The sequence below is a fragment of the Paramormyrops kingsleyae genome, chromosome 23 (assembly GCF_048594095.1).
Source record: "Paramormyrops kingsleyae isolate MSU_618 chromosome 23, PKINGS_0.4, whole genome shotgun sequence".
NCBI classification, from domain to species: Eukaryota; Metazoa; Chordata; class Actinopteri; order Osteoglossiformes; family Mormyridae; genus Paramormyrops; species Paramormyrops kingsleyae.
The window spans coordinates 15,508,948-15,529,242 of record NC_132819.1 but is presented as its reverse complement, the minus strand read 5'-3'; the positions used below and the strand labels follow the sequence as shown (position 1 = coordinate 15,529,242).

At 50.0% G+C, this 20,295-nt stretch overlaps 1 protein-coding gene across 1 annotated transcript in view; it reads right to left on the bottom strand.

Moving 5' to 3' along the window:
* Positions 1 to 813: 813 nt before the first annotated feature.
* bop1 (BOP1 ribosomal biogenesis factor) overlaps positions 814 to 20,295 on the bottom strand; it is a 45,296-nt gene continuing 25,814 nt past the window's right edge. Inside the window, exons 4-16 of the mRNA XM_023812056.2 lie at positions 11,420 to 11,574; positions 11,210 to 11,327; positions 10,414 to 10,515; positions 9,462 to 9,674; positions 9,069 to 9,230; positions 8,900 to 8,980; positions 7,856 to 7,925; positions 3,473 to 3,605; positions 2,959 to 3,139; positions 2,561 to 2,849; positions 2,078 to 2,162; positions 1,877 to 1,984; positions 814 to 1,481 (exon numbers count right to left, since the gene is read on the bottom strand). Coding sequence (XP_023667824.1) covers positions 1,328 to 1,481; positions 1,877 to 1,984; positions 2,078 to 2,162; positions 2,561 to 2,849; positions 2,959 to 3,139; positions 3,473 to 3,605; positions 7,856 to 7,925; positions 8,900 to 8,980; positions 9,069 to 9,230; positions 9,462 to 9,674; positions 10,414 to 10,515; positions 11,210 to 11,327; positions 11,420 to 11,574 — 1,851 coding nt within the window. The 3' untranslated portion in view covers positions 814 to 1,327. The remainder of the gene's footprint in view (positions 1,482 to 1,876; positions 1,985 to 2,077; positions 2,163 to 2,560; positions 2,850 to 2,958; positions 3,140 to 3,472; positions 3,606 to 7,855; positions 7,926 to 8,899; positions 8,981 to 9,068; positions 9,231 to 9,461; positions 9,675 to 10,413; positions 10,516 to 11,209; positions 11,328 to 11,419; positions 11,575 to 20,295) is intronic.

The window sequence follows — 20,295 nt, the reverse complement described above, 5'->3', positions numbered from 1 at the left end:
TGACACTGTGCCAATTTGACTGCATACCAGCTTTCAGGCTCTGAGGCAATTGTATGGCAAGCAGCTCTCTTAAAGGTACAACGGTGTGAAATGAACTCAGGCCGGGCGGCGTTCAGGGCCTGCCGCTTGGCGGAAAAGGCCAGAACCGTAGCTGGGGAGGGGCGAGCGAGCGGATCCTCGTCTTTCCGGAGCGTTCGTAACAGCCGCGCTGATGCAAACCTCCAAAAAGCAAGGAAGGGGGAAACCACACGACTACACTCGTCACCAGGCCCAAACCTAAATATACAGGCGCTGGCCAAGGCGAACACAGAGGAATGAAATGTGGGAACGGCTGAGAGGCCGGACCCAGCGGCATGAGGCCGAGCCGGCCGTCCGTCAGGAGGCAGAGTCACGCTCTAAAAATAACTCGGGACAAGGCAGTCATTACGGAGCAATTACCAAATCGGAATCCGTCTCGCTGCAATAAATTGTGACAAACAGCACAGGGCCGTGGCGAGGCCCGTATGGCGGGGGCAGCGGGATTCCCCGGCTCTAGGGAGGCGGAGCGGCCAAGGGCTGGGCGGGGGCCCCACTCGCGGCTTCAGGGGCCCGGAGGGGAGGGGCAGGTGTATGAGTCTGACTAAACATGATGTATAACATACAGCCTTCACTCATCAGGCTTAATGGGGGGGGGGGGGGGGGGGGGGGGTAAAAAAAGAAAAAAAAAGGAAATGAGTGGTGCTCCTGAACTCCTTCACACGTGTAAATGTTTCTTATTTAACTTCATCCACTTTGACCCACTGTACTACAATAACAAAAAAAGAGAGAAATGCACACTTTATGGAAGAGAGTTTAATAAAAATTAAAAAAAAACTTTTTCCTTTACAGAAAAAAAAGCTTAAACTCCAGGGTTAAAAACAATCCATCATCAGCCGAATCCTATCAGTGACCCCAAGCCTGCTAATTGAGGCCTCTTCCTTTTCAAATTAAAGAGGGAACAAGTACATCCATTTGCTAGACAGCGGTCATTTAGGACAAGTTCAGTTCTGCTCTCTGTAGCTGTTTCTATTGGCAGGACTTACTGTGAACATCACATTTTTCATAGCTAAGTCCGAGAGCCCGGTGCGGCACACGCCTCTCGTCTGCGGCTACACCGGGGCAGGCTGGCGGAAAAACCTGTGCTCTCTGACTGTGCTGATGCGCTCGTATTAGGACCAGGAATCAATTATATGGCGTTTTCTGCTCTTCTGGGACAGGGGGCTGACATGAAGAGGAACTTCTGTTGCAATTTGTTAATCAGGCCTCTGGGTTCCAAGGACACGGTGGGCGGGTGAAAAAGGGACTCGGTCTAGGTGAAGAGGCGAACGGTGTGATCGGCTCCGGAGGAGAAGACCCACGGCTGGGATGGGTGGAAGGCCACATCCAGAACGCCCAGGTCCTGGGTGATCGTATGTCCCTTGAGCACCTTGACTGGGACGATGAGGGGGTTCTGGAGCAGATCGCTATGGAGACAGATGGACGGACAGTGACAAGGTCAGGCCTTTATGATTGGCACGAGCTGCTGCAAGGCCTATCTCATTACAATTTGGCATGGGGAACAGTTTTTAAACTTGAGTTTTACAGCAGCGTAGGTTATAATTTCAAGGAAAAGTACAATATTGGAAAATTGGTTTGAGTGGTTCAGCCAAAAAAAAAAAGAAATGTCTGAACTGGAAAAACACAACATAACAGTTTGGGTATGAGGATCTGTGAGGGTCTGGACATCGGGTTTGGGGGCCTTCTACTGTAACCCTTAAAAATGAACGACCCTCGAGCCCAGTTCAGACCACAGGGTTTGAGGAACATTCCTGGCTGGAACTGAGAGATAGAACAAATGCCATTGGGCCGGAAGACTCACTTGTACACCATGCCATGGCAGACGATCACGCTGCCATCATCCGAGGCGGAGGCGAAGAGAGGGTAGGTCTTGTGGAATGCCACCCCTCTCAGGGCCTTCTTATGGTGCCTGCCACGTGACAGACCAAGTCAGGGTCAACGAAAGGCAGGCCTTGCTTACTAATCCTTTAAAGTCCATTTGAAACTTAGACGACTTACTCACCGAAGGACTTTGTACGGCTTTGTGGAGAGGTCTAAATCAAACCATGCCAGCCGGCTGTCGTAACTGCCACAGATCACGTTGTCGCCTTTAGAAATGAGTCAGCCTGGTTAAAGTCTACCGCAAGCATGCTAACACGTGCTAACACATGTCCGAGCTAATCGATGCATAATAACTAGAGGAGTGGCAGGGGGGTCTCTCCCCAACATGTGACATAGACCTGAACAAAAAAGGACTGTGTTTCTTCAACTAATTAAAAAATCTTGAATAAATACACAAACATGCAAAGTCCTTTGCAAGTTTTTCCAAAGACATGGTAAGTGTTTTGACTGAAATGAGCCTGAGGTATGACCAGGATGAGTAAGGGATGACACAATGCTGTTATAAGACGCCCGAGTTTTGCGCAACATCCAGCCGACCTAAAACCCAACGTGAGTCAATACTTAGAGACAAAACCCAACCTAATGTTAAAACCAGCGCACCAACCTGCTGGGTGAATGGCCATGCTGGAGATCCACTTGCAGTTGGCCGAAAGCTTCTTCATGAGCTCCTGCTTGATGAGGTTGTAGATGCGAATGTACCGCTGCGTGGCCACGAAGAAGTAGGGCCGGATGGGGTGGAAGGACACGCACTGGACCAGGCCTTTGTTCTTGCGGAAGGGGTTCTGAGATCGTCGCTTGGTTATTTGGTGGATCAGCACCTGCGTGTTGCTGTTGTCTGGCATGACACTGGCCAGGTAATCACCCTTGCTGTGCCAGGTCAACTGCCGGACAGACTGTACAAGCAAAAACAAAGACAGGTTTGATGAGGACACCAGAAAAATGTCTCCCATCTCCTTACAGAGCCAGGATCACCTAGTTTTCCTAACAGAGCTCCGATGGTACCTTGGGATGGTTGATGATGAGACGGACACCTTTCTCTACATCCTGGTCCTCGGGAAGCAGCCACTGTACGGACTGCTCCTTCTCCTCCTCAGGCTCCACGTAGGAGGCAATGACCTGGTCCGTCGTGCTGCACACCAGCTTGTCTCCCAATCCGGGGTTCAGCAACAACACCATCTGGTTGCTGACAAACGCAAGGAAGCCAGGACAGTGGGGTAAGCACAATACCCCATCACAGGAGTATGTATATCTCTTCAGGGTTCGTCTAATTATGCTTGTCTTTTTCAGGAGAGAGGGGGCTAAAATAACACAAAAGTGTTCTATGGTAGTACAAGCACCACAGGGCAGTGTCTCCCAACTGAGTCCTCAGGGAGCCCCCACATTTTTGCTCCCTCCTAGGTCCTTGCCAGACAGTCCACGTTTTTACTCCCTCCCAGCTCCCAGCAAAAATGTGCACTGTCTGCGGGTCTCCGAGAGCTTGATTGGAAAACACTGCCATAGGGTAAGAGATTCTTACAAGGAAAGGGCAACCAGGCAGATGGCTGGGTTAGGGTTCCAAGCGATGCTCTTCACTGCTCCCCCAACTTCTATGGTCTTCATGCAGCGGCCCGTGCATACCTCCCAGAGCCGCACAGTGCAGTCATCAGAGCCTGAAACCAAGGGGGAACATCTAGTCAAAAGCGTCCTTCCACAGCCTTGGATGTGAACCTGAAGTCATGGCACCATTTATCACCAAGGGAGAAAGTCAAAAGCTGGTACATCTCACTACGGTTGTAGTACAAATGGCATCCGGTGAGTCGTACTTGTGACATTTCACTTACAGTAAGAGGTCAAGGATGCACGTCCGGTAGCAGACAAGAAGAAATACAATCTGTTTTAGGTTAGCGCTGAAGGAGCCATCAATGGAGTGGAAGAGAGCCTGATAGCGAGGCAGAAACAATGGACTGTAGGACGGAGCGGGAGGCCAAGCAGGCAAGCCGTTTATCACCCACCTTGACGTCTTGGGCACAGTACCTTTTTACAAATACTACACTGGAAGATTCCAACATACACCAGTTCAATTCAAGCAGATACAAGGAGGAAAAGGGATGCATTTTTGTTCCGGAACATACTAAGACATGCTAAAACAATCACCTTATTATCATTTGGTGTATTAGTGATTAGCGATAGTATTCTGACAAATACTCATTACTGTGCGCTGACACCTATCTATATGTAGCAGTCCTCAAATGGAATTAGAGTGGAATTGGCCCCTATTTGCGTTCCATTGTCCACCATGATGCCTCGAGCCATGAGCCCATCTCGATGCCCATTTCCCGGCATCTCCATCATGTCCATACCTGCACAGCCAGTCAGGATGGCGTGGACGAGTGGGAAAGGCCCCGCGTGCCCGGCGCCTTCGCTGGCGGAGGGTGGGGTGTAGCTTCCCAGAAACCATAATCACTTTTTAAGTATTAAGCTGCCGGGTGACAGATATAGAAAGACGGTGCTCCTGAGGCCAGTCCCGCTGGCGGTTTGCGAGCCCCGTCTGGCACACATAGCTGTGGTCGGCCGTGGAAACGGCGACGGAGGCAAACAGGGCAGCTCCGGCCGAGCCCCTGCGCCACTCTGCCGAAAAAGGGGCGAAACTGGACGCATCCTGTCGTCAGCACGACAGTTTTCAGGCACGGGCACGAGACTGTGGAAAATATGAAAACGCTCAAAATAGTTGGGTAGGGGGTGAGATTTATGCTCCTTTGTAGCGCGTGCCGTGGTTTTGGGCCGTAAAGATTTTTCCCCCCTAAACGTGTTTTTTTTTTTTAGTTTTATGGCATCCAAACGCCACCTTATTATGTTTTTCGATGACTGATGCTAAGGTCAGTGTCTGGCGGGGGCTTAGTGACATGTATCGAGTGGCAGGTTTGTCACCGATGAGAGAAACAGGGGCAGGAGGAGGACAGACAGACACGACAAACCGATCACTAAACGGAAATGAGGGGCTAAATTTTCATCCATTCTCTCAAGCACCAATGGACCTTACAGTCATGACATGTGCAGCGCAGCCAAAAAGCCTGGGCTGTGGGCCACACTGTCGCTGTCGTGACTGTAAGGGACAGGCTGTCCTCCGCAGCCTGCCTCTGACCCTCAGTTACCTTTTCATAGCTCCGGTAATTTGTAGTTGTGTCTCTAAGCAACTGTTCTGTTATTACACCCTTCCGTATTTGAGCGGTGGCGAGGGCAGCCCCGCGGCTGCCCTTCCTGACGTGTCATTCGCTCCACCAGCTCTGTAAATCATCGGAACGCCTGGCACTTTTAAAAGGGCTCACGCCCGTGGGACTCTAGGACCCAGAAGCGTGCCTGGGATAGAAACGGCGACGGAGAGACGAATAGGTGATTCACAATGAAAGGAAGAGAGAAAAAAACAATAACAACAATTTGCAAAGTTCCTGCCCTCTGAGACAATCCAACTCAGTGCTTGCATGGAAGTCAGCGGCCTTCTGCTTTCGAGGAACCTTGCCGCGCCCCCCCCACACGCCACGGAGCCCCATGAGAGGGTTTGCGCGGAGAGTCTATAAAACTGGACGCAGCCGTTGCAGGATAGAGCATTCGCATCCATCCGCATAATTACCCGGAATGCATGCTGGAGTGGCAGTGCTTGTTTGTCACTGGCTCGGAGTGCGTGCGTAACAAAAATCGGCCACACGTGAAAATCCCAGAGCGAGGCCCGTTAATCCGGCGTCTGCATGGACTCGAACCTGAAAGCGAGCATTTGGGAACGGAGCCGCTCGCCGTCCGGAGAAATATGACAACCAGCAAATTGTTTTATGATGTCGCTGAACTTTCCCGTTATACAAATTTATATCGAAATAGTTCAGGTTTATTGCTATTGGCTCAGCGACTTCACGGCCCTCTCCAGCTCAATTCGAGGGATGTCGGATACAACTCCGGCATCTTGCTCGGAGCAACAAACAGCGCCAGCGAGACAACCAAGGCAGAGCAAGCTTGGAGGGTCTTCAAAGCGGTCCAGCATGTTTTATTAACATCCCCCTACTGCGTGCAGCCCCTGGCCGATACGGAACTAATTATTGCAAAATTTCACACGATTGGAAAACAACTACAGAGCTGTTGGGGAGGTGGGGTGGGGGAGAAATAATTCATTATTTAATATATAAATTCCTGGGAGGTTGTCAACTTGCACATTTACTGTGGGAACGAGTGTTTTATTTGTGCTTTAATATACTTTATGGAAAGACAAAGGACTTGCAGCGACTGTAGTGGTTTTCTGTCTCTGCTTTATGAAGTCCTTTGTTATGGAATACTTGTCGCTTTAATTACTGCCAGCTCCCACCAGCCCGTTTCTCATCATCAGATGCCCCGCATGACGATAGATGGGCCCCACCTTTTTTTTTCTGGGGGTTGGGGGGTGGGAATGGCACATCTGCCCTCAACTGATATTAGCGTGCACCTGTTTTCCTGAACGTTGGAGCTTTCTTTCACAGGATGAAACTGGTATAAAAACTGTTTGTTCTGCAGCCTGGGTCCCTTGCCAGTCGTGGCACTGGAACCTTGTCAGAACCGACTGGATGTTATTGGAGAGCTGCTACCCCCCCTGCATGGAGGGCCAGCCCCCCCAGCCACCGCATTGCCTGCACCTTCAATTCCTGCACCCGCCAACCAAAACACCAAGGGGTCTGTGAGATTCCTGGGAGGAATCAGGAGGTTGACAAGACAGTGCTGGTCGGGGGGGGGGGGGGTGGTGGAGTTACTGACAACTAGCTGAGTGAAGGCTAGGGTGGATTTTGATTGGTACTAGGATTGTACAGTGATTTCTCTAGGGTCGGGAGGGGGGGGTGGGGGGCAATGCTTGACAGGCCTGCCTAGCGGGGGGGGAATGAATGACTTGTGATAACAGACGGGTAATTTGTCATTTCTCAGATGGCATGCATCTCACCAACTGTGAACTCCACAAGACGTCCACCTCAGAAGGTAGGCGAATGAGAGGCCCACCTTCCACACCAAGAAAGGACGACGGAAAATGACGGAGAAACACAATCCGCGGCCCCCTGGCCATCCATTACACTCTGACACGAAGAACGAACCGACATCACTAAGCCTGAAAGGAGGGTTTCCCTGCCGTCGACCTTCCCGTATGGCAGAGGTCAAACCTGGTTTCGCGGCTGGAAAACCACGGTGTCAGAGGTGAATTCCCGATTGCCGATATCCTTTTACTAGTCGCTTTTTTGCCATAAGAAACGGTAAGGAGGAGAAAGACCAAATTTCACCGCAGTAATAAGGTTAATTTCTTAGCCCCACTGTCTACACAGTCCCACAGGCTACCGGCCCACATACAAGCACACAACTCGCTTTTTATTCTGGGTTTTACGGAAAAGGGGCACCATTACCACCCACCCCACTGAAAGCCACCCTCCTGTTTAAGGGCTCAGGGAAATGAAACTGGGAAATATAAATTAAATCCATCTTATGTTGACTGTTTATTTTACCCCCTTACAGAATCACCGGCGCAAATTTGACTATAAACGATCTACAAACTCTTAATGTAGGGTCGTAAACGTCTGCAGGGTTTCAGGAAGGCACGGTCGCTGCAGGTTAGCTGCCAAGTACCATAAAAAAATAAAAATTAGGCCCCAGGTAGCAACTAAGACTATTGGCTGGCAAACGCAAAAAATGTAACCCAACCCCCTGCCGTTCTCTAGGTGGCCACTCCCCTCCACCACTCACCACCCTCAAAAGCGTGTCACTGGGGCTAATCCGGATCTTAGGGCCAATGGCGTGACATCATGGCTTGTGTTGCAAGGATGATTTAAACGGCCAGTCAGTTACCACTGAGACTGTGGGAGACCACAGTGATGCAGAGGCGGCCCCAGGGAGTGACGAGGACTCGGGGAGGGGTGGCACTTACCAGAAGCTAGCCACTGCCCACTGGGAGACACGCTAATGCAGCGCACCAGGTTAGTATGGCCTCTGTATACCTGGTGATAGGTGACAAGAGGAGCAGTTAGGGATGATCAGGAGCAGGCAAGAGCAGTTTGGCACAATCAGAAGCAGGCAGGAGCGATGAGGAGCCGTCAGGCACAATCAGGACTGATGGGGAGCGGTTAGTTGAGATCAGGAGTGGTCAAGAGCAAGTAGATACGGTGCAGTCAGGAGCAGGTAGGGACAATCAGTGCCAATCAGTAGCAGTCAGGAGTGGTCAGGATCAGTTATGAGTGATCAGGAGCAGTCAGGAACAGTAAGGCATGATAAGGTTAGGAGTAGTTAGGTGTGATCTTTTGCAGTCAGGAGCAGTTAAGGACAATCAGGAACAGTACAGAGTGGTCAGGAGTAGTTAGTTGTGATCAGGTGTGACCAGGAACAGTTAGGAGAGATCAGTCAACACCAGATGGAGCAATTAGGTATGATCATTAGCAAACAATAGTGATGAGGCATGGTCAGGAGCAATCAATTGGAGCATTTATGTGAGATCAGGACCGGTCAGGAACAAATAATGAGCAGTCAAGAATCACGCGCAGACATTCTCAATCAGGCGCGCTCAGGCCCAATCAGGCAGGGTCAGGCCCAATCAGGAACAGTTAGACCCAATCAGGAGCAGTCAGACCCAATCAGGTGCAGTCAGACCCAATCAGGCACAGTCAAGCCCAGTCTGGAACAGTCAGGCCCAATCACGCACAGTCAGGCATGGTCAGGCCCAATCAGGAGCAGTCAGGCACATCACTGTCAGGGTAGAGTGGGCAGAGCAGTGCTGCAAAAACCATCCTCCCCAATTAAAGGGATATGAGCACAAACACATGGAAACCAGCAGCCTTTTGGGAGCTGTGGCTGGGGAGGAGTGTTGTCCACACACATCCCTCAAAGTGCAAGCGCACACGCACCCCAGCACCATTCAGCACTAAACCAGGCTTTGTGAAATCCCATTCCAGTGCCATCTCTTCACTGCAGGACTCACCAGTGACTGGACCGTGGGGAACGGCTGAAGGTCCCTGGGCTTCGGTAGTTTAGGGATAAGGTCCTCCGGATCCACGTTCACCTGCGGAGGGCAAAAAGGGAGAACTGAGCTGGACTTGGCCGGAAAACTGGGAAAGATGATACGGAGTGGCCGGAAGGGGGGGCCTCACCCTCATCTTGCGCTGACGGGGGCAGAGGTAGAGGTCGAGGCAGCGTTCGAAGCGCTCATGGATGAACCGCGAGAAGGCGGGCACGGTGCGGAGGCAGGCAAACTTCTGGGGGAGAAAGTTCAGCTTCCGCTCCTCGGGGTCCTGCTGCTCCCATGCCAGTTTCTGGAGAAGGAAGAGGAGAGAGAAAGAGCCATGGGGACACTGAAGTTCCTGGGCGTCCTGGGATAGGCCCACCACAACTTTCAAGTTGTACTGTCACCATTGCTACAATCTACGGTCCTAGTCAAAGGTGAGGGGGAGTGAGGGTCAGCAGTACTGATGATGATGGCTGAGTGGGCATGGTAGTTCCACACTGCACTGCTGCTTTTACTGCTGCAGCGGGGGGCACCGCACCTCCTCCTCCGTAAGCAGGTACTCCGGCGGTGGGTTGTAGGACTCCTCGTGGCCCGGCAGCTTGCTCTTGGGTGCCGGAACATGCATCTTGTGTCGGCCCAGGATGCTGTTGGGGTCCTCCTTGGCCCACAGGTCATAGAGCTGCAGGCCACTCTCCTTGGGCTGCCGGGGCTTGATCCAACCCATCTTAATGGCGTGGACCAGCTTGGACACCTGCAAGGCACAGGGGATGAGGGCGGATCTTGGAGACAACGTGAGAAACTGGAGGTCCACCAGAGCAACTGCGGCTAAACCCGGGTGGAAAAGCCCGGAGAAAACTAAACGGATTCCTCAGCCGCTGCCATACCGGGAAAAACCCATCAACTTCACCTTGGGTCACATCTTATTTCTGAAAGGGCTGCACATCAGACTCCACACTGAGAACTATGTGGGAATCATTATGGCTAATACAACACATATGGGAGCTGTTAAGGGTCAAAACGGTTGAAACGTGAAAATTTTGTATCATTCTTAGCCCATTTATGACCACTTTAAAAATTTCCGACATTAAAAACAATGCATGACACACAGAATGGCAGACCTATACCAATAAGAACAACAACATCAACAAAAATAATAATAAACACAACTCAAGGCCTGTAAAATGAAGCTTCATTCATCACGAAAAACTCTGGGCTTTTGACCCATGGAGAATATAGTAGGTCACAGATTTGGATGCGTGGGCAGACACGATGGAAACGGGGCCAGATCTGATTACGGCAATTTCCAGACGGAGCGGAACCGCAACGAGCAGTACCGCCCCGGGTGGTTGGTCTTCGTCAGAGCTCGACCTATCAAACATCATCTCGAGGTCATATCTGCGAGCTGCCAGATCTGCTATGCAGGAGTCCCCAGGCTGAGCCTGCCGCCATGTTAGAGCACCGCTTATTGTGTTCCGTGACACACCACTCACCTTCTCCTTCTCGATGAGCGACGGGATGAAGCTTCTCTTATCTGCCGGCCTGTTGGTCACCGGGTGGATCATCGTCTCGCTGGAGAAGAAGTCTACATAGGGCTGGGGGGAGGGAGAGTCAGAATAAGGCCTGTTTTACACAGCATTCCCCCCCCTCCCCCAGCAACCCAGCTCAAACCCACACGCGACAGCAATGAGAACATTTGTTGTGTCAGGACCTTCGAGACACTCCTGTAACGTTAAACGTACTGCGGAGGCGGCAAAACGAATTTGCAGGTAGCTAATACGTTTAAGGACCCTCGTAGTGCGTTCCTAATAGCCCAGAATGAAATTTAAAGCTGCTGGTTAAATGCTTTTTTCTGAAGTATTACTCATATTTCCGGCGAGTTAAGAGAGGTAGGGCTTTATGGGCAATGTTTGTGTTAATGAAAGCTGCCCCATAATCCTTGCTTGATGTATGACATAACGGGGGAGGCTTTTACGCATTCTCGTAAACCACGACTGTGACACGGCTCGGCTCAAACAAACAGCTGAGAAATTAATTCTTAACAAACAAGCAAGATCTCCACCACCGCCACCCCCACCCCCGCCCTGGCTGGGGAGTGTGAGAGCGCCTTCGTTTGGTGCGCAGATGGGGAGTGCAGGCTGAGGTTAGCTTATGTGGGAACCTATGCGGAGGAGAGCAGTTTTTTGAGGTTAGGCCAATAAAATCCTGCACAGAATAAAAGCCTGAGGGCATGGAGGCGGACGGGGTGGCGGAGAGTGTGTGTGTGTGTGTGTGTGTGTAGGGGTTTACCTCATACTCGTTGAAGCTTGCGTCCCCGAAGTGTCCCCTCTGCAGACGGTGTACGAGGTCCACCTGCTCGTCTGAGAGCCGGATGTCTGTGCCGGTCATCCTGTCGTGGACCGTGCGCCTGTTGAGGGAAGGAGGGGGTCAGCACTGAGGATGCAACAATCCGACAATCCAAGGCAATAGAAGAGGGTCCGGCCAGACCCAGCGACCCACCAGTAATCCGGATTCTCCATCTTGTCCAAGAACTCGTCCAGCTCGTCCTTGTTCCTGATGGGCTTGTAGATCTTCTTCCCATCCAGGTCGTACCCGATGTGAGGGTAGTCCTGGTACCACTCCATGGGGATGTTCCCCACCGTGTTGCGGATGTCCTGGAAGAACCGGGATCCGTTGGGGGTTAATAGTACCTCGGTTCTGATGCACCCACAGCCTAGTTTACCAAAGCCACCCTCACGCCTCCCGCACGCCGATTAGGCCTCACTCTGGGGGAGTCCTTTCCACACTGGAGCAATTACTGGCTGCATCAGAGCCTCTGCAGAGCCAATCAGGAACAGACACACCTGCGCGTGAGGCAGACTGCAGACTGAAGGCTGCGATTCTGAATGCAGACTGGGGGGGGGGGGGGGCGACATCACGTCCAAACAGGCCCCACGCTGGATAGACCATGTCTGCGGCGTGAGCCTTTCACACCTAGATGACATGTGTTGCGGGGGGGGGGGGGTGTCTAGGACACAGTGACCAGCCGAAGGTCTCCTTGTCCCAGCATGGAATTCAGAACCAGCGGCCATGAATGAAATATTAAAGAAAAAAAATGAAGGCCAGACCATCAGCACTAATATGACATTTCCTGCTTGGAAACCCGACCTTCTGGATGTGGTGTAGAGGTATACGTTTTCGAAAAGGTCACCCCCGCCTGCACCCTGGAGGGGTCCGCTCCAGATGGGCCTTGCCTCAGACGCCCCGCTCCACGTGTCAGCCGACGAGGGGTCCCAGGGTGACAGGGTGCACCTGGCACGCTCCGCCCCGCCCCCTAGTGGCCGGTAGCGACACCGTCTCCTGACCTCGCGCCCCCCGCTTCCCTCGACTGGCTGCCGTGTGTACAGGGCAGCCTCCGCCACACAGAGCCGCCGACGGGACCCCGGCCCGTATAGAATTTCCCGCGGCGAGCAGTCTCACCCCCTCACTCGCCCTCGGGGAGGAAGCGGGCCGTACAAAACCGTCAGCCAGTGTCTGCTTTCGCCATCATCTCCTCGGCAGACGTTTTTCCGACAGAGGCGAGGACACGGTGTGCGGCGTGTCACATGACCCCTGACCGATGGGCCGGAAACGCTCACGGTAAGGGCAGACTCGCCGAAATAAGGAGGTCAATCAAATGAAGGGCGGTCACAGAGGGGAGGTGTAGCTGGACGGAATACCAATAGGAAAAAGAAACGTACAGAAATCCATCCATCCACAGACTACAGAACATGGCTGCAAGTAAAGGAAATACTGATGAATTAAAAACTAAATGCAATTTAAGGTCCAGTGATTAAAAGCCAAGACGGTGTATCATTGAAGCATTCATGTTAAAAAAGCCGCTATATATATATATATATGTATGTTTGTGTGTGTGTGTGTGCGTATGTATATATAAATTGTGGAAAAAAATATGTAAAATGAACTTGTAAAGTACATTTCCTGGGTGGCAGTTGGGCAGATAATGGTTTGGGCACCAGGGGCTGAAATTGACTGGTATGAGGGCCTGACATCAAACCACAAGGCCTGGACTCACGCCGGCTGCGACCTCACCCCATAACGGCAAAGGCACTGTGAGGCTTCGCCAAAAATTATAATTAATATTACTATAGATGATGATGATGGTAAGAATAATAATAATAATACCAACATAATTTTTTCCCCCCAGTGATTAGTTGTCATTGTTGACACACCAACGAAATGTGTCCTCTTCATTTAACCCATATGTGACAATGTGACATAGCAGGGGGCAGCTAATTCAGCGCCCAGGGAGCAGTGCTTGGGGCCGGTACCTTGCTCAGGGTACCTCAGTGGTGCCTTGCTGGTCGAACCTCCAATCTTTCAATTACAAGTGCGCTTCTCTAACCAATAAGCCACCACTGCCCATTTTTCTTTGTTCTTTAGTGATTGTATATTGACACAATGGTTGACACAATATACACAAAATAAGGTTCACCTATGGCCCCGCGGCTGACCCATATGTATCAGAAGCACTCGGAACAGAGACCACACATCACCACGACATCACCAGCAGCGAGGGCTTTTCTTCTCTCTGTTTCCAGGCCATTATAAACTACGAAAATGACATGGGCAGAGCCAAGGGGCGGGGGGACCCCTCTCTGAGCCGGGTTGGGGCGGGCTGGGCCGCTGGGAACGGGTCCAAATGGGGGCACTGGCGGGCAGAAGGCCCGGGAGCCTCGCGGAGCGGCGAGAGCGCGGCGGCGGCCTGACAGGATGCCGCGGCTGGCAGACGGCTGCCGCGGTCGGCCTCATTTTTTCCGCTCCTCTGTGCTGCTGACCCCTGCGCGGGATGAATTCCTTGGCTGCCAGATAGCTGGAGGATTGCAGCATGGAATTTAAGAAGAGCGTGACTTCATCCTTTATTATGAAAAAAAAAACAGGGAGATGGAGAGACCGCCGGCCGTTAGGCGGCTAGGAGCGGCGTGAAAGCTACCGGCGGACTGTCACCGGGAGGCGGAGTCTCAGGAGCGCCCCAAAACCGGGACACCGCCCCCATTTACGGCCTCTGCCTTTAACCATGCAGGCGTGGCGGGCCGGGTTTAAGGGGCTGCAGCGACCTCAGACGGCTTCAGCAGACTGTAAAAGCAGGAGAACGTTCCCGGACATCGAGCACGATTCTGGGGTTGGGGGTGCCAGTCCAGGTAGCTCAGCTGTTTTGTTTACAGGAGAGAGAAAATGTAAATAAATTTCAAGCTGACAGGAAAATAGACTGAATTCTCTGTTTTAAGTAGAAATATCGTCCACTGAAAATTACGGTGATTATAAACTCTAAAGAAAAAACAAAGGCAGCAGCTTCAGACACATCAAAAATGCCACTCCCATCATTCTAGCATCCTCCAGCACACAGAACTTTACTTCAAGATATGTGGGTTTGTCGTTTGGATTTATGGAGCCCCGTAAGTCTCTCTCCTCCGGTAAGGAGCGTGAAATATGGATGCTGACTGATTCCGATTAAAGCTTAAAGTGTCGCATTTCCCTGCATTCCTGGGCCCAACTCAGGGCTGCTCCTTCCAGTTTGGCAGACAGGAATTACATCACTGCTGTACCCTTTGGAAGAAAGGAAGGGGAATACAGAGGAAAGGGTGCAGGGTCACTCACACCCATTTGGTTAATGGGCAGAAGCGGAGCCCGTCTAGACCGAGGGAAAGCATCTTGGAGAGTAGGGGTGATAATCTGCGCTGCATGTTTGACAGAGTGTTTTTTATCTTTTTTTTTTAACCCATCTGTGACATATTTTGTCAACAACAAGGAAACTAGAGGCCCCAAGCAGAGCCCCCAGGTGGCCGCCATCAGTAAGCCACTGATCCGGCTCGCTGTCACATGACTAAGCACGCTCCGTAACCCATGGACACCCGATCCGCTTCTTCTCGGCCCTGGCCCACGACCCCATAAGCAGGGCTGCGGCACGTCATGGATCCGCCGCAGGAAAAGCAAAGAGCGAATTCACCATGCAGCAGTGAATAATCCCGGTCCTTATTCCGCAGCTCGGCACGGAAAAGAAAAAAAAAAAAACACAACAAAAAGAGTCTTGGACCTTGATTAACACGTCTGATGGCTGTGCTAACCTGTGAAGTTAGAAAGGAAGGAGAGGGAGATGGGAAGACAGGCGGAGGAGGGGGAGAGAGGGGAGGAAGACAAGAGCGGGGGAGAGAAGATACGCTCCTCAGGTCACATCCCGAACCCCCCCAAAGCTGCAGACTTTCACCTGCCAGAGTGGCTCCCTTCATGCCTGCGAGCACACGCCCCCCCCCCCCCCCCACCTGCCGTCAGGAGCGCTTGTTTTTACGTTTTTTTTGGACAGGGAGGCACATTCCTGGAAGCACAGCATTTCCAGTTCTTGGGGTTAACTGGAAGGAGAGAGCTGCCTGGAACAAGCGTCTGTCAAAATATCCACAAAGCCTTGAGGGTTTGGGGATTGTGGGGGGGGGGGGGGGGGAGCTGGCATCCTCACAGGACAAATTAATTACTACTGGCCACTTCTATCCCAGTTGCATATTTTATTATTATAATTTTTTTCCATTTCAGGCATCCTGAATAGCAGGACCGGCCAGTTATCTAAAACCTCTATTGCACGAAATTGCGCTGCGCTCCACCCCCCACAGCAGGAGATGGGCATCTCTCACCAACACCGTCATGTGCTCCAGTAAACCATGTTATGTTTCCACCAGGAGTGGCAGTACTAAAACACACGTCACACCAACGTGTTCACATGCCTCTACACGGCCTTCTCCAGGACCCGACTGGCGTCGGCTAGCGAGAAATGACAACCATTTCGTTAAAATTCTTAATTTTTAAATACCGAATTTCACTCCTGCTTTATTTCTCTGGAAGAAGTGAGCATAGGGGCTTGTCCTTCGCTGCCCTTCTGCGAACGGCGATAAAACGCTGTTAATGTCACCGCATGTCACGCTTGTTCATCGCAGCGGAGGGTCGTCCACTAATTAGGGATCACGGCGAACGGATTGATGGGGGCCCCGTTTCCCTGCAGCCTGTTGAAATAGCCGCTGCCCGGATTTAACTCGTGAAAACAGAACCAGCGTCGCAGGGGCAGGGAAACCGGAAGGCAGCGACGGGCCGGTGCGATGCTTTCAGCAGCTGTTCGCGGATGTGCTTCCCTCTCTGGGCCCAACATTCCGGGTCTCCGTACGGCGCAGACGTCTATTAGCGAAGTGTGCTTGATATTCCAGACGTTTATGGACGGTCTGTTTGCTCGGGATTTTTCGGGACAGGAAGGGGGGGTGGGCCCGGGTTTCGCCTTACACCACCTGTACATCACACGGGCCCGACACCCGTCTGTCATTACTGCCGTCTCTGTAGGCGGGAAGCGGGGGTGGCCTTTGGGAACTCAGGACCACCCTCCACCGGCCGTTCCACCCTCCCCCCAATTACCGGTTGGCACGGAGAGGAGACAGACGCAGCGCAACACACACGCAAAATCCCCCAACACTCAGACAAAAAAAAAAAATACATAAATGAAATTAAAACCCACATTAAAATACTGTAGTTTTCATTCAACACTAATTAAACAGGCCAATTATAGCAAAGGCCAGTTCACTAGAGCGCTGTGCATGATGCTGACTTGCCCGACTGAGTTATGGTTGTCTTGCTCCTCTCGTCATTTCCTTGTGGACATTGTCATCAAGACCGTATGTCCACAGATGGCTTCAATATCACCATTAGGTCTAATCACACGTAATGAAACGTCCCAACTTGAATCAGTTAGTGGAAAAACCACAGATTTCAACCCATTTTCTTTTCCATGACTAAAAGGAGGACTTTAAAATTTTATTGGTGGGAGGATTTTTACCACTGTTTTACCATGCTGCATAAATTGTCACAAATGTCCATTCTACATCTGCATCATAAAACAGCAGCAGCTCTAGATTACTTCATGGCTTTTGGGGTTCATGGGTCTTTAGATCAGACCGTTCACTTATGGTCTTTGTGTTCACATCCACATGTACCAAAGACCATTTCCACACTCCCTCTGTGACTCTGATTTCTACCTTCGATCTCATAAGGTGCCTCTGTAAAATGAATACATTTTTTTTTTTAACGTGACGTAAAGATTCTAGAATATTTTTAGTTTTAAATCTCGAGAGTCTGGCTGATTTAATTTTTAGCATGTCACAACTGAGCGCTAAACACATTAGCCGCCAAAGCAAAGAAAATATGAATTTTATTCAATTTGCAAAATTGGCCATGGAAAATGCTTTGACCACAGTTAGTTTTACAGCGAATTCAAGCAAATTATATTAACGGGCTCCATGAGAGCGCAGCACTTGTAAAGCATAAGAGGTTAAGTGATACAAAAATCATGGGTGAAAATGAAATAACCTATAGAAAAATCAGCAGCGGTACAGGCGAATGTCAGTATGCAAAGGGGGGGGGGGGGGAGCTGCACAGGACTGTCACCGTCTGCAGGACCATGAGTATGATGCAGGCCTGCTGATGGCTGAGCAGGACCATTAAGGACTGATGGCGAGCAGCGGCTAATGAGAGAGAGAGAGAGAGAGAGACAGAGAGAGAGAGACAGAGACAGAGAGAGAGAGACAGAGAGAGAGAGAGACAGAGAGACAGAGAGAGAGAGACAAAGAGAGAGAGAGAGACAGAGAGAGAGAGACAAAGAGAGAGAGAGAGACAGAGAGAGAGACAGAGAGAGAGACAGAGAGAGAGAGAGAGAGAGAGAGAGAGAGACTGCCTGGCACAGAAGCCAGACTCAATTGGAAAATGACTATGGAATAATGTCCAAGACCAGTGTAGCCCCGCTTAAGAGAAGAAATCCTATCCACACAGCATTCCAAAGAGGAGGTTTTCACTTTCATTACATCATCACAAATCTATTTTATAGACAACCTAATATGGCAAACTTATAGATATCAGACAAACGTCACAATTTTAAACTCAAAATATGATGTCCTCCAGCACCTTCCAGTAAAATATCAGATCTTTTTATGGTAACACTTTACTTGATGGGGCACAAATAACACAGTATTATGCTATTACTTATGTATTAATTAACCACAAACTAAGTCTTAGTTACATACTGATTTCTTGTTAATTCATCATTACTGAATTGTGACGCATCTTTTTTCTCAAGAAGTTACTACTGCTGTTAATTCTGTAAACCTTTATGAACTACTGAAGGAACAAGTCATGAATAACTTAAGGGAAATACTGTCCCATGTTCGTTCATCATTAATGAATCATGATGCATCTTTTATCTAGAGTAGCAAGTATAATTGTTCATGATTTGTACTTCATTAGTGATTGAGCTATTACTAAGTATTTGTGCCCCATCGGGTAAAGTGTTACTCTTTGAATTTAACGGCCTAGGAGGAGTATTTGGGGGCATCTACAAGTAAAACAATTATATTCGATTGGGATTTAAAGAAAAAAAAGTGATGCAAATTTGATGAAACTGTGATGCAACAAGACCTCACAGGGCTACAGTAAACATCAACCAAGCACATAGATGAACAGGCCAATAAATCTCTTCGTTGGTTTGAATAAGTAAAAGCATCCCAGGACCGGGGGGGGGGGGGGGGGGGCGGGGTTTGTTGGGGCCAGAGGGCCGAGCAGAGATCACCCACTCCCCATCTTTCAGGTGTTCCCCTCTTTTCACGGAGACATTTCATGGCGCATTTACAGCTCATAGTGGAAACGGAACATAAATATTGTGCTTAATATCCCAAACTTTACTATAACACAGTAAAATGGTCAGTGCACCCGTACGCGCCGCAGCCCGCGAGAGCATCAGAAGGCGGCCACGCAGCCTCGCGCGCGGTACAGACCCCGGCTCGGACCCGCCCCCTTATGTAAACTCTAAGTGTTATTGAGTCTTTCGGCAGAAGGCAGCACTCAGATAGAAGCCCGCCATGTCGTCCGGGAAGCCTGTTTATACGTTTAATACCCCGTAAGCGTGCCCAGGGGAACACAATAAAATAAGGCCTAATATACTTTAACGGTGGAAAACTTGGAGTAAGAGCAATTTCATCTGAGAACAAAAGACGGATCTAATTGCATTTTTCCTTTTGTGTGAGTGCAAGTCCCCCCCCCCCGCCCCCCATTAATTGACAGCATTGCTTTCCTGGGCCCAAAACAGGTTGCAATTCCCAGGCGCACTCCTCCTATGTCTGCTTTGAATTAGGAGTGGGGGGACACTTCCAGACACCTCTGCAGCCCCCCCCCCCCCCCCCCGGACAGCACGGCAGGCCAGTGAGCGTTATTCAGTCGCTGGCCGCTCTGGTGCTGGGGATCATATCCTGTCAGCTCTCTGACCCACGCCTGGCTTCGGCCTTTTGTTTTTTAAACCGCGGGCCGTATGGATTAAATGTCAGAGCGGCAAAGTGATTATAATCAGATGGCAGACTGTGTGTGTGGGGGGGGGGGGCAGCCTACTAAGACAGAGATAATAAGCATTGTCATTTGTTACTCCGAAATGTCAGCATTTATGAGGTAACAAAACGTTACATCTAAAGGCGGCACTGTGACTCTTAAAACGCGCTTAATGGAAGATGTCATTTTACGAATCGGTCGCCACTGAAAGGTTACAGACAACAGCTGCGTTTTTCTTTTTTTTAATGTTAAGAAAATGGAAAGTTTCATATTTAAAGTTATAAATTAGAGTTATATGCAGATTTCACCCTCTCCCTAATTCTCAGCAAGTGTGGATTAATTCAGCCCGGGATTTTTATTTTATTAACCATCTTTTAGCTTGAATGCTAAAATGTTCCAGACCCAATTATTTTGTTTGTAAAAAATTCTTTCGGTCAGCGTACGCTGACTCGCTAAAAACCCGCCCTCTTCCCAATCCTGTGAAGGCATTCCATCAAGAGAAGGGTTGCAAACAGAGTTAAATCTGAAAGTGAGACTACTTTATATACCTCAAGATTTGAGCATCGAATAAAAGATGGTCGATATTTCCGCGTCACAGCAAATTGATACTCGGGGTCCATGGAGAGCAGCACAGCGACAGCAAGTGGTAAAAACAATTCAGGCCTGAAATTGGTTTCACAGGGAAAAGGAACCCAGACAACTTTAGATTTCCTTCCAGTTGGTCTGAAAGAAAGAAAAAAAAAAAGGATATATATGGAACAAGATAACCGGACGTATTTCTACATGAGGAAAACATTTCACTACTATTGTATTTAAAACTCAACAAATGATTTATTGTGTGTAATAAAATGACCCTTTAATCTTTATGCCTTTTATTTGGAATTAAACTAAACATCATTCCTAATAAACTGCCACAGTTCACAATGTAGTTAATTTTTTTTTATCCTGCATTACTTTTATTTTGAATAAAGAGTGTTAAAACACTTGTCAGTGGGAGA